Source organism: Malania oleifera, chromosome 4 (assembly GCF_029873635.1).
Source record: "Malania oleifera isolate guangnan ecotype guangnan chromosome 4, ASM2987363v1, whole genome shotgun sequence".
Classification (NCBI taxonomy): Eukaryota; Viridiplantae; Streptophyta; class Magnoliopsida; order Santalales; family Ximeniaceae; genus Malania; species Malania oleifera.
The window spans coordinates 72,855,378-72,868,833 of record NC_080420.1 but is presented as its reverse complement, the minus strand read 5'-3'; the positions used below and the strand labels follow the sequence as shown (position 1 = coordinate 72,868,833).

General features: G+C 32.6%; 1 protein-coding gene across 4 annotated transcripts; it reads right to left on the bottom strand.

Moving 5' to 3' along the window:
• Positions 1 to 556: 556 nt before the first annotated feature.
• LOC131153199 (uncharacterized) lies at positions 557 to 12,442 on the bottom strand. 4 transcript variants are annotated; one of them, XM_058105348.1, is made up of 7 exons: positions 12,163 to 12,442; positions 11,877 to 12,001; positions 11,512 to 11,645; positions 9,206 to 9,398; positions 7,631 to 8,251; positions 2,470 to 2,649; positions 557 to 953 (listed from the first exon to the last, which is right to left on the bottom strand). In XM_058105348.1, exons 1-7 carry the CDS (start codon positions 12,203 to 12,205, stop codon positions 777 to 779), a joined length of 1,473 nt encoding a protein of 490 aa, XP_057961331.1. In that variant the 5' UTR covers positions 12,206 to 12,442; the 3' UTR covers positions 557 to 776. The 4 variants fall into 4 exon arrangements, with proteins under 4 accessions (XP_057961331.1, XP_057961329.1, XP_057961328.1 ...); XM_058105346.1 differs by having other exon boundaries at positions 11,877 to 12,028; positions 12,163 to 12,441; XM_058105345.1 differs by having other exon boundaries at positions 9,206 to 9,416; positions 11,877 to 12,028; positions 12,163 to 12,427.
• Between the last annotated feature and the right edge of the window lie 1,014 nt (positions 12,443 to 13,456).

Below are 13,456 nucleotides of genomic sequence, written 5' to 3'. Positions count from 1 at the left end.
ATAAGATTTTCTGACAAAATATCTGAAAATATAAATATGTTCAATGTTGTCAAAAACTAATTTTAAACAATAATGTCGTTTTTTGTTTCCTTCGAATTACTTTACACGTGCTGATCACACAACATACTTTGCCTGTTAAATATTGTACCAACATAATTATTCCAATAGCTTGTTGCCAATAATACACAACCTTACAATTATTCTTTTTTTTTTTTTGTAACGCCAGGTGTCCTTTGCCGGCATCTACCAAGCAAGCCCTGGGATGCACCACAGTGGAGACTAATCCCACGCCCCACAGTTCCCACCCCAAGGCCCTGCAGGGAGGTAAATCAAGATTTGCTCAGCGAAGCAGAAATCGAACCCGGGACACCTACCTAGGTCATAGGCACGACCGGGTCCGCTCTTGCCACCTGAGGGCAAGATAATGTGTAGTTAAATGGTATTGAGTATTGACCAGTAACTCTAGGCAACAAAATAAAGCTTTCAACCTGCCATTGGTTACTAATGTTAATTCTCTCCGTCTAAAAAGCACTTTGCATGACAGCGCCTGCCAAAATGGAACAACGCTACATAACATTAGAAAAATAGAACAGCTACAATATTTGAGATCGATTCATCAAATTTTATGTGATTTGTCTCTCCATTGCCCCATTGCCTACAATATATGGTGCTGCCACACAATCAGCGTAATTCAACCAGAAACTCTATTGTGAATGGACAGAGGTTAAGTTGCAAATTTTGACATGAGCAATACAAACAGGTCAAGTACATGGATGCTAACTGTGGTGTTGATACATCGTACGGAGATCCTTGCAATGAATGCACGCCCATGGCAACAAAGGCGGATCCAGACAGTAGGAATGAATGCATTGAAACTGGCAGAGATGACAGCTGATCAGAAGATCCACTGGCTCCCTACAGCAACACTCACAACAAGCAGGTGCGGACGAGGGCTAACGAAGGCAAGAAACAAAACAAAAAACACAAAAACAAAACAAAATCAGCCATGAGAACTGATCATTTGCAAGTTCTATCGTTTTTAAGCAAACATGAAAAGCATTACCAAAACAATGCAATTGACAACCTTTCAAACACCTGAGATAGATATGCAAAACCATAACCATCCAACGAACACTCAGTATTGTGTGTGGAGCAAAGATATGCAAGTGCATCATAAAACTGTTCCACCATCTGATCATGTAAAATAAATAGGAAGGGAATCTCCTTGGCAAGAAGATTGCATAGGATACTAATAAATATGACCTTTTTTCTCCTCAACCCTACATTATTAATTTTGTATAAAATATGAATCAAATGAACTAGTAATGACGGCAACAAAAAGCAAGTGAGAAATATGCAAGTTCTCAATTAAGAGCAAACAGGTTGTCAAAAGTGATACTGATCTTGAGGAAAGTTTGCAAAGGGTTTAATATGAGAAATGTTTTATCAAATTAGATAGCTAGAAATTGAAGGCAGGATGCTGACAGAAAACCCACCCATAATTCTGAAATTGGACTTGAATTGTGAATTGAGAATCAAATCAAAACGTAACATTTGACACATTATAAAAATCGGTTGTTCAACACATGCATATATCGAAAGCAAACAAAATACAATAAAAACCAAAATATATTAATGAATTTTGAATTGTCATGTGCCCTATTATGCATGCACACATAATGTGGATGAAAAGTACACTATTTATTAGAAATTCAAAAAAGTAGTCTATTTGAAATGTCAAAATGTAACGCCTTCATACCCAAACCCTTTTAGCTTCAAAATAAACTATTTTTGAGAAGAATCAAACAGATGGAAACTTTACGGTATTGTCAAACTCCTTAGAAAAATCTTCGGAAATTAAACATTTTTAAACAATTCAAAAGACAGAAAAAAGTAAAAGGATTTTGTTTATTTTGACTCTACGGGCTTTGGAAAAGGTTTCAAGGCTTTTGCATTAACAAATAGTGAAGTTTTGGATTTTTAAATAGTTGGATTCAGTTGAGAATGAATCAGATCTGCTCAGTCCGAGTCAGATAAAAATGCTTACAGATTTAAAAATTAGTTTTAGGACGATGCTTCAAGAACCAGCTTTCTCCAAAAGTGATTTTGGAACTAAAACAAATTTCCAACATTAAGAACATGACTAAGTTGTCAAAAGCAAACCTATGACTATGTTATACAATGGAACATCTCTCAATTGAAAGCTGTGGCAAATAAGCACTTGTGTGAGACTATTCATGACGTTGACAAATAAGTTGAAATTACGGAGTCAGGGCTCATTATTGAATCGAATCATACGATTCAGATTGAGAATTTTATGGTTTTTGATAAAATTGAAATAATGACCACAAATCTTATAATTCATGATTTGTGTTTTAATGATTGCTTTTTAACCAAATTGCATGTCAGCATGGCTACTCTGGGGGCATCACAATCACATTGATGGGTTAAATTAACAGAAAAAATTACCTCAGCTCCAAAGAAGGGAATTTCAACATCACAAGGGAACAAGACATCTCTTTTTAATGGATCAAATGGAATAGTCTGTGAATATATCTTCTGATCTGAACAAGGCACATCGTCCACCTTGGTGATGCTTGTAAAACTCGCCTTGCACAAAGGGCATGTTGAAATTTTCCTTCTTGAAGCCTACAGGAATGGTCAGCAACTTAGAAAAAAAAAAACAGTAGAAAATAAAATCTACTATACAGTGTAAAGAGATTGCACGTGGATAGAGACGCATCAAGACAAGTCATCAAAATTCTACTACCTATAAGGTAATCATTTCATAAGTTGAGACTTGAGAGCCTGAGCATAAATATGAGATACAAACTCAGTTCTCAGAATTGCCTAATTCCATTAATTATGTAAAGCTCCAAACCATTCTGGCTGTTTACTATTGCCAGTTATATGTACGTCAGCGAGGCAACAAAATTGAGAAAAGCTTTTGCTCCTCTTAATGGCTATCATACTCATGGTAATTATTTATTAGCAACAAATATGTGTGTAAAGTTTTATTAACGAAATTTCCATGCACTGCAGAGCCAGTCAAAGGAGAGGAAAAGCGGTCTTCATACAACAATAACAACAAGCCTTAAGTCTCACTAGGTGGGGTTGGTTACATGAATCCTTTTCAACCAATTCACCCGATTGAGAGTTTTTTCCTCTAATAGATAAGGATTATTAAATCCTTCGTACTCATTTCAAGTTATTTTAGGCCTACACCTACCATTTTCATGCTAGAAACAATAACGAACTCACTCCTCACAGGTGCTCTACTAGGCTGGCGTTTCAAATGTCCAAACCATCTAAGCTGCCCCTCCCTCATCTTGTCTTCAACTGGTGCTATGCCTAAATTATTGCGTATATGTCCGTTTCTTACTTTATCTTTTAATGTTATACCACTCATCTACCTTAACATTCGCATTTCAACAACTTTTACTAGAAGTACATGTTTCTTAGTTGCCCAACATTCTGGACCATAAAGCATAGTTAACCTTATAGACGTCTTATAAAAATTTCCTTTTAAGGTATTCTATGATCACACTACACACCTGATGCACTCCTTTATTTTACCCAACTTGTTTTAATTCTATGTACTACATCTTCTTCAATTTCCTCTTCCGCTTGCATAATAGATCCAAGATATCTAAATCTATTAGTGCTATTAATCTCTTGATTATCAAGTTTAATCTTATTTCCACTGTTACACCTTACATTACTAAAATTACATTTCTTATATTCTGTCTTATTCCTAGTTATCCTAAACCCTTTAGACTCTTATGTGGTTCTCCAAGGTTCTAGCTTAGATTCCACCCCGCTCCTACTATCATCAATCAACATAATATAATTTGCAAACAACATAAACCAAGGGTTCTCATTTTGAATATTCCTAGTAAGTTCATCAATCACTAAAGTAAAAAGATATGGACTCAAAGTAGAACCTTGATGTACACCTATTGTGATTGGAAAATCTCTAGATTCCCCTCCTACAGTCCTAACGCTAGTCACTACTTTATCATACATATCCTTAATGACATTAGCATATCTACTGCATTACCGCTTTTTCTAAGACCCACCAAAGAACTTTCCTAGGTACTCTATTATATGTTTTCTCTAAGTCAATAAAAACCATATGCTAGTCCCTTTTCTTTTCTCTAAACGTTCCCATTAAACTTTTTAAAAGATAAATCGCTTCTGTAGTTAATCTCCAAGGCATAAAACCAAGTCGATTTTCTCTCCAGGCATAAAACCAAATTGATTTTCTAAAATCCTTGTTTCTAGTCTTATTCTATATTCAACTATCATTTCCCATAATTTCATCGTATGACTCATAATTTTAATTCCACAATAGTCATTACAGTTTTGAATATTGTCTTTATTTTTGTATAAAAGTATTAACATACTTTTCCTTCATTCTTCTGGCATTTTCTTGGTTTTTATAATAGTGTTGAACAAATTAGTTAACCAAATATATTTCCTTTATCCCCCTAAACATTTCCAAAATTCAATAAACATTTTATCTAGTCCTATAGATTTCCCACTTTTCATCCTTTTTAATGTCATCTTAACTTCAAGGACTATAATTTTGTGAATAAGTCTCCTATTTTTACTTTTCTCCTCATTAGTCAGCTCCAAGTTCAATCTATCATTTTGGTTTTCATTAAACAATTTATCAAAGTATCTTCGCCGCCTCTCTTTTATCTCTTCTTCTCTATTTAAGACATCATCATTCTCGTCCTTTATACATTTTACATCACCCAAATCTTTGCATTTTCTTTCTCTAGATCTTGCAAGTTTATAAATGTCTTTTTCTCCTTCTTTTGTATCTAGTCTAGTATATAAAGCAATTGTTGTTATTCATGCTCAAATGGCTAGAAACATTTTTCTCTCTTCAAATAAGTAATGCAGAAACACAAGTATCTCCTCTAAAAGTTAGGTCCACGTCCACTTGTTAAATTCAATTCTGACCCTCTTAATGCTTGAATTTATGAGTTCACTACAACAATCAAGCTTTAAGTCCCAGTAGCCATGGTCAGCTGTTTGCTATATAAATTCTTATATACCATTCCGCATGATCTAAGAAAATACTCTCAAAAAGTTGGAGAGTAGTAAAATCGTTATTCACTATCTCAGTCCAAATTATTTTAGGTCAACCCCTCCCCCTCTAACTGCCTCTAACAAGTAAATCAATCCTCTACAATGTTATTTTGTCTATATCACAAGTGCTCAAACCATCTTAGCCACCGTTCCCTCATCTCATCTCCTGTAAGTGTTATGCCTAGCCTACACTAGGCTATGGGGAAAAAACCAATGCTTATATCTTCTAAAAACACAAGTTATGGTCAAGAAAAACAAAGCTACTAAGCATTAAAAAGGCTTGAAAAGGAGGGGGGGGGGTGTGCGCAGGGTGGCATCCCTGGACCACTAGGCTTCCCACTTTGTGAGGGTAAAAGGAGGGTTGTCACTATGTACCTTACTCCTGCGTTTACACAAAGAGGTTGTTTCCTAGAACATAAAACAACCAGTCACAAAGGAACAACCTTACTGTTGATCCAAGGCCACCTCATAAAAACAAGGCTACTAAGCATACTAGATGAAAACTTCAAGAGTTGTATATGAATTAAATATAAAAATTTACATCAGCCCACTAACTTCAAGGAAATTTTGAAAATCAAGAACTGTTTTTTCCACAAGATACAAGCACTATCAATACTATATATGAAAGTATGGATAGTGTAAATTATTTTGCACAAAAAATTATTCTTATCCATTAAAGTAAATTCAACTAAAATTAAAAAAAATTAATTTATTTTAGAAGGGGCAATGAAGAAAGTATATCCTAAAAAAATGTATGATAGATGTTAAATAGGGAGAGTAATATGATTTCTAAAAGATAAACATGAACAATAAAATCGAAAACATTAAAAAGAAAAAAAAAAAAACTCTATATAATAAAGGTTAAATTTATTTTAAATTAAAATAAACATAATAATTGAGCATTAAGTTTGAAGTAGTAGTTATAAAAAAAAAAGGTTAGATGATAAACAACAATTTAAATAAATGTTTAACTATACACACATAAGTATATATATATATACATATATATCTATATATATATATGAAAATTGTGTACCAAATTAGTAAATTCTATTCATGGGCTTCTTGTACTGCTTTAATGTAAAATTAAATATTATTTTAATATTTTGTAAATCAAAGCATGACTTGCATACGACACAAGGAATACAAAACTAAATTAATTCTTCTGCATTAAAATTTTCACTTGCAGCACTCATGCATCTTATAATATTAAATAACTATAAAATTTCCACAAAAATATAAATATGTCAAATTTTTTGTAAAAAAAAATATTACATAATATACTTGACATTTTCAAAAATTGTATCTATCATATTTATACATATTTCAAATACCAGTTCATTTCTAACTTTATTTGGTTTGTCTCATATGATATCTTCTTATGTGCCATATAGTTTTCCTTCTAAAACTTAAAATGTTATGAACAATGTAATCTATTAACAAATATATTATAAAGATCAATTTAAGATAAGTATATAAAACAAGATATTATCAATTGGTTTAAAATGCATATATACTAACACCCGATAACTATATTAAAATTTTATTTAAAAAATAGTACATAAATTTTTTTTCTTGTAAATTTGTGTTAACACATGTTTAATCTTTGTAAAATATTAATTTAAACAACATAATTTCGGATTATATATTATAAGCATCATATCTTATCTATTTCAAAACCATGTTTTTATTGACACTTATAAAAGAGTGCTGTATATGTATGCATTCTTGACACAGGCACCCTTTAGACACTGCTCAAACATCATCTGACACTTTATAGACAAATAGTTCAGATTACTAAAATTTAAGTATATATTTTTAATATTAGACACTTTTTTTACACTTCTCAAACACTCATTAGATACTTGCACATTACTTCGTTGAACATCCTGTGCACATATAATGATGTCTTATAATATGCATTTATTTTATTCAGTTCATAAAAAATCATAATTGCAAAACAGCAATACAACTTTTGGATTTAAAAAACATTACAATGAACTTATTGAAATTTTAATTGAATAAGTTATATATCGAGAAATTTCACAAAACATGAAAAATGAAAAGATGCATCTATGCAAATACATTTATTAATTTTTTTTATAGCTATATAAATATTCATACAAATATTTATATAAATATTCATAATTAATATTTTTAATACATAAAATATGTAAATACAATATTGTAACTTTAATTTATAAAGGCCCCCTCATATATAGTCTCAAATTTTTAGGATTCATTTTGTCCCCTTATCTATGTCATATTGTAGTAATGTTCCCATATTCATATCTGTGTTTTTTAGATGTAAAAAGAATATAAATTCTCATAAATTATTTTGAGTATTCATACTTTAATTGGAAAACGTCGTTATGGACATGTGCTATTATTGTGTTTAAAGAATATCTAAAATATTAGAAATCGTCTAAATATATCACTCAAGATTATTCACTTGCAATCACATGCAAAGCGCATGACATTTACTGCTGATTAGAAAAGTACAGAAATCAAACAAAGAGAGAAATCAAACCATATGATCAGCCCAGCTTTCAATGCATGAATAACAAAATCGATGTCCACATGGCAAAATCCCCCTGGTTGAACTGAAATCTGTCCAACATATAACGCATGATAACTCTGTTGAAGTAGTTGTTCTGGTAATATGCTCAACTTGACCCCCATCTTCCATCTGTTGGTCGAAGTTCCCAACATCAGAACACCTATTCTGTGAAGCTCTTTCTATGGCAGGTTGTGCATCCTCAATATGCAAATCTGAATCTTGAGATCTAATAATATGGTTTAAATCTTCAATCTCTTCCAGACTTTCCAAACCTTCATTTATGCTTTCCCCACATTCACCAAATGCATCATTAGATGTTGTTTCTTGAATTCTCGGCACACTTCCATTTCTCACACTAACTGAATGGTTAGATGGAGTCGTGACATTATCACGTTCATTAGAAACTCCTAAAAGGAAGCATTCTTCCTCAGAATCTGGAAAAGCAGAACTCAAAACGCCTTCACTCACATTCCTTTTCACAAGCCTCCGACCTTTATGAGAAGGCTCAGCCGAAATGCTTTGGAGATCCCTGCAAATGCTTCTTTTCTGTCTGGCTGAATGTGTTGAGTAATGAGAAATTGATTCTTCTTGCTTCTCAAGGGGAAAAAAGAGCGGAAAAATAATAAAGTGTCAACATAAGGAGCTTTCGAGAAAGAGCAATAATAAATAAAGTACTGAAAAAATTATATTAAAAAAAAAGGTTTCCTAGAGGTGAAAAAAAAATGAACTCAAAACAAAATCAAGACAACGAACAAGATATGAGAAGAAAAGGATGTAGGATAGAAAAGTAACTAAGGGGCTATTTACAGCCAATGCTTTAAAAGGCGAAAGCACAAGGAAGGGAGGTCTGCAGTCAGTATTAGTACCAGCAAGAAGAATTTAGCAAGTACTAAAGGATGTATCTAGTTTCCCTTTTTTTCGGGTGATGCTTATTTAATTGACAAAAGATAGAACTATTTCTTTACATTTGTATATCATAATTTATTGAAAGATCAAGCTAAATTCTGGCAAGAAATTTACACAAGCTACATGGCCGCACATTTTCATTTCTACATTGTCTTACTAGCATGCTAATTTACCTTAGCAGTTACAAATTGTATTTTGAAATTTTGAGCATATACGATGTTCCAAATTCCCATTATGTAATATAAATTTTCACACCATTCTAGGTTCCCAATTTTAAATTTTAGTTTTTTTTAAGAACTAAATATCATTTTTAGACCTAAAATCCAACCTCGTCTTGACATTATGCTATATCCCCCATCATATGAAACAGAATAAGAAAGTATCTTGCAAAATGAAGTTTAAAATATTATTCAGCAAGCTGCTTCCTCCAAAAGGAAAACTGTCCTGATTTTTAAGGCACTCTCTATGAGTTTGTTGAACATTAGACTTTCTACATAAAGATTTTTAACTAATTTTGAAAATTCAAACACCAAACATTGCCTGTGTAACTTGAAAACATTTACCCAACCAATTTACAAAAAGGATGCATCATAGATAAAGTTCGTTAAAAAAAAAAAAAAAAGGACAACAAATTGTTACCTCCTTCTGAAAACAGAGATCAATCCAAACAGATTGGCGAGCAGCTCCACACCTTTCATTAATCAATGATTTGCTGGAGTCATCAAATTTATAGGATTGTCCAGAAAGTTCTTTGTCATTTCTTTTATATGAGACAATTGCCCTCTTAGCTGCAGGTGGGGCTTTCAACAATAAAGGCCCCACTTCTTCCCCACTGCAAATAAATAGAACCCTACAACTATAAGTATGTAACTGTAATCTTATTTGTTTATTCTTAAATAAATTAAGCAACAGACCGTAACCACACAAATGCATGGATTAATGACCCCCCCCCCAACCCAACAGTATCAACTACCAAATGACGACGCCAAATCTCAACACAGAGGTGTGTGATTTATTGGATTATAATGCAAGGACTGCACTTCTACCTTGATATTAACCTTATTTATTGGACAAGACTAAACTCTAGAAAAGTTCTTAAGTAATATTCTTAAAATCAATTTGATTAAATAAGGTGTACTTTTTTATATATAGCCTCTGTCTACTTGAATACAAGTATCCTCGATTTACTCGTTTTTATATTATATTCCATTTATAAAATGGGCCCAAGTTCCAAGCAATAAATCTTAAGCTCTGTTCAATTTGCTAGCCTACAAGCGATCAGTGATGACAAATATGATTAAGCAACTTTAATAAATGATGTTAATCCTAGAGTAATACTTTATTCAAGAATACAATACATGATATTACTACTAAAGCAATACTTTAATCACTTCTCAATCCCCAAAAAAAAAAAAATAATAATAATAATAATAATAAATTCCTCCTAAAATATATACTTCCATTGGAAAATAGAAAAAGAAAGTCCAACAAGAATGGACACAACTCAAAACAAAGAAGATTTTTTATCTGCCCAGCCAAAAATTTACATTTGTTATTGACAAGCTTTGCTAAATGCTGCCTTGTGTGCATGACCTTGAATTGCAAAGCATGGACCTCAATTAACTTATACTTTTCAGATCCCCAACCTACATTTGGGTGATAAAGTCAGCCCTTTCAGTAACAACAGTAAATTTCGCAGTGTTTGATTTAGAGCACAGAAATAAATCTTAAATTGTACGTATGCTAGATGCTCTCCTAATAGTCTATGCAAGAATAAATATGATTGTTCTACACACTACCATTTCTTCTCAGCTCTTACCTTCTTGTATGTTATGAATATGACAACCAGGAGAAAAAAAATTCTTATTTTCACTGAAAAATGCTATAGGATGTCCCTCCTGACTCAAGATCCCACCTACACCTATCCCAAAGGCATCACAAGCCACTTCAAAAACTCTAACAAAGTCTGGATGCCTAAGTACAGGTGCTTCAGCCATCTTCTATTTGACCTCTCTAAAAGCTCTAGCAGCTGATGGGGTCCAATGAAACTCTCTAACTTATCTCAAAAAAACTGCAGCATCCTATTTGGTACTTGGGCTTGTAAACAAATTAATCCTAGGACACCGCCGCTAGTGCAAAATCAAATTGCAAGATAAAAAGTTAATTTTAAAGATCCAAGATCCATGGACGATCTAGAACACATAGTTTTATAATTAAAATATAATTACATTTCCAATATACTAGACAAGTATTGTAAGCATTTCATAGTGTCCTATAGAAAAGTATTATTTTCAGTATTGTTTAGCCTTAAGATGGCGAGTCTTGGATCAACCGTAAGGTTGCTCCTTTGTGACCAGTTGGTCACGAGTTTGAGTTGAAGCAAACAGCCTCTCTGCATAAAGTAGAGGTAAGGTTGCGTATACTATGACGACCCTCCCCTTACCCACGCAAAGCGGGGAGCCTTCTGGCCCGAAGTGCCTTTTAATATTCCAAAAGCAAAAAATCAATATGACATCATTATGTCATTACTATATATTTTTTTAACAGCCCATCTTGAAATATCTGGCAATTTTTAAAAAATCAGTGCTCATAGTTTTCGGCACGATGACAAGGTTGTCGCCGTGTACCTAGAGATCACAAGTTCGAAGCGAGGAAACAGTCTCTTGTAAAAATGCAAGGTATGCATACTATACACCCGTTGTGGTCTGCCCCTTCCTCGGACCCCACATACGCGAGAGCTTTGTGCACCGGGCTGCCCTTATTAACTTTTGAACAGGGTGTCTCTGTATGCTCATCAAACCACTAACTAGAATTATAGAGCGCACCCATTTGACATGGTAGGGGAACTTGGACAATCATACTTTCATAAACAAATCCATATAAGTTTGACCACGTCTAATGCATTCTTATTTATCAACCAGCACAAAGCAACAACTGATTTGTACCTTTGCAAGATATAGGGATGCTCTGGAATACGCTTCCCTGCCTTTATGCAATCCTCAACCCACCTGTGGTTAACTATCAACGTTTTAAACTTTGATGCAAGACTGAACTTCCTTCCTTCGAATTTCCAACAAACCTATCAATCCAAAGAAAACCATATAATCATCCAATGATTCACACTCGTACAATAACTTCGCAAATCAAACTGAGCATTTAGACAGAAATGTACCCATCAGTTCGCATTTAGGAAACAGAAGCAACTTTTTGGGAAATCAAATGAAAGCAAAATTAAATGGATTGAAAAAACTTCAAACTTCAAAATGCGTACTTTCAAAGATATAAAAAAAAAAAAAAAAAAAAACCCTACCAAATGGGTGGTCGATCTCGTCATTGCACCCAAGTAGCTGGCACCCGTCTGAGAGATGAGTTTGATGAGATTGAAGCGCTCAGAGCCGTGGTAGCCGCTGACTGTAGCAACAACGGACTCCATACCTTGAAAGGAGCGAAACTTAGATCCCTCTGAAGATATATATCACCAGATCCAGAGATCATCCCCCACCCCAAGGAAAAAAACTAATCTGTAAATAAAATCAGAGGAAATATTCGAGAGAGAGAGAGAGAGAGAGAGAGAGAGAGAGAGAGAGAGAGAGTACCTGCCGATTGGCGAGAACGATGCTGGAGGGATTCGTCTTCCATAGACTAGAATTTCGCCGGGAAGTTGGGAATTTTGAATTGTTAAATGTTAACCAAGAGAGGGAACCCGAGTGGCCGCAATCACGAGCTTGTTTAGATGGGGGTTGGGACTTCATTAAAATTTTGGAATTCTAAACCTAGTCAAAAACAAATTTCAAATTTGGGCAAAAAAAAAGATAATCTTTCTTGAGTTTTTGCAAGAAAGACAGTTTTTCAGATTTTAAAATTTACATCACCTTCGTTACAAATTTCCTTCATTTCTCAAAAAAATTTCTCAAAAAACTTTTTTTTTTTTTCTTTTTGCCAAATTTCAAACGATGTCACTAATTTTTTTATTTTTTTGCCAAATTTCAAGAGAAGTCAATATCTTTTACCCTTGAAATTTTTAGGATCATTTTGAAAATAACTTTTATTTTAATTTTTTTTTAAATTATATAGAAAATTAGCTAATTTTTTTTTCTTTTTTTTTTTTTACAATATTTGTAAGAAATGAATGAATAACAATGACACTATTTGTTGTGAAAATAGTTTCATTTTTTTTCTAATTTTTCAAATAATTACAAAAAATATCACCTTATTTTTTATTTTTTCAAATTTATATAGAAAAGTTAGAAAATATCTTTTCATTATTTTTCTAAATTTCTAATCCTTACTTTACATATGTGAGTATGGAATTCAGATCTTGAATTTTAATTTGTATGGGTCATGTATAGTGCTTCTTTTAATTTCAAAAAAATTCAAATTCAAGTTCCAAAATCCATGATTTCAAATATTACACTATATAAATTTTAAAATATTATAAAACAAGTTATCCTTTTTGTAATTATTTGAAATCTAAAAATAAAAAATAAAAATTTATTTTGTACATTTAAATAAACTCTTTATTATCTACTTTTTATTATGAACATTGAAAAATTAAAAAATAAGTTAATTTTTTTATAATTCTTTGAAAAACAAAAAAAGGGAAAAGGGAAAATGTTTTCCACTAATAAATGGGCCCTTAATTTTTTTATTCTAATTTTAATAGCTCTTGCCTATTTATTTGTCTTAGGTTATTTTACACTATATCTCCTATTAGAAAGGAATCCCCTTCTTGCTTTGGTTCTTAACATTCTCAAAATGTATTTATAACTACTCATGAAAATTTCAATAAAATCCTCACAGCTACCCATGAATATTTCAAAATGCCACTATCAACCACAAACTTGGGTGCCCCATTTGGTTGCCAACTAGTTTGATGGCCATTTTGAAAAT

What these genes read in the sequence shown, in the direction of transcription:
- LOC131153199 (XM_058105345.1), bottom strand. Translation starts at nt 12,205, where the DNA reads ATGGAAGACGAATCCCTCCAGCATCGTTCTCGCCAATCGGCAG. An exon ending in CGAGATCGACCACCCATTTG is followed by an intron (nt 11,646 to 11,876) that starts GTAGGGTTTTTT and finishes TTGGATTGATAG; the next exon opens with GTTTGTTGGAAATTCGAAGG. An exon ending in ATCTCTGTTTTCAGAAGGAG is followed by an intron (nt 8,252 to 9,205) that starts GTAACAATTTGT and finishes CCCCTTGAGAAG; the next exon opens with CAAGAAGAATCAATTTCTCA.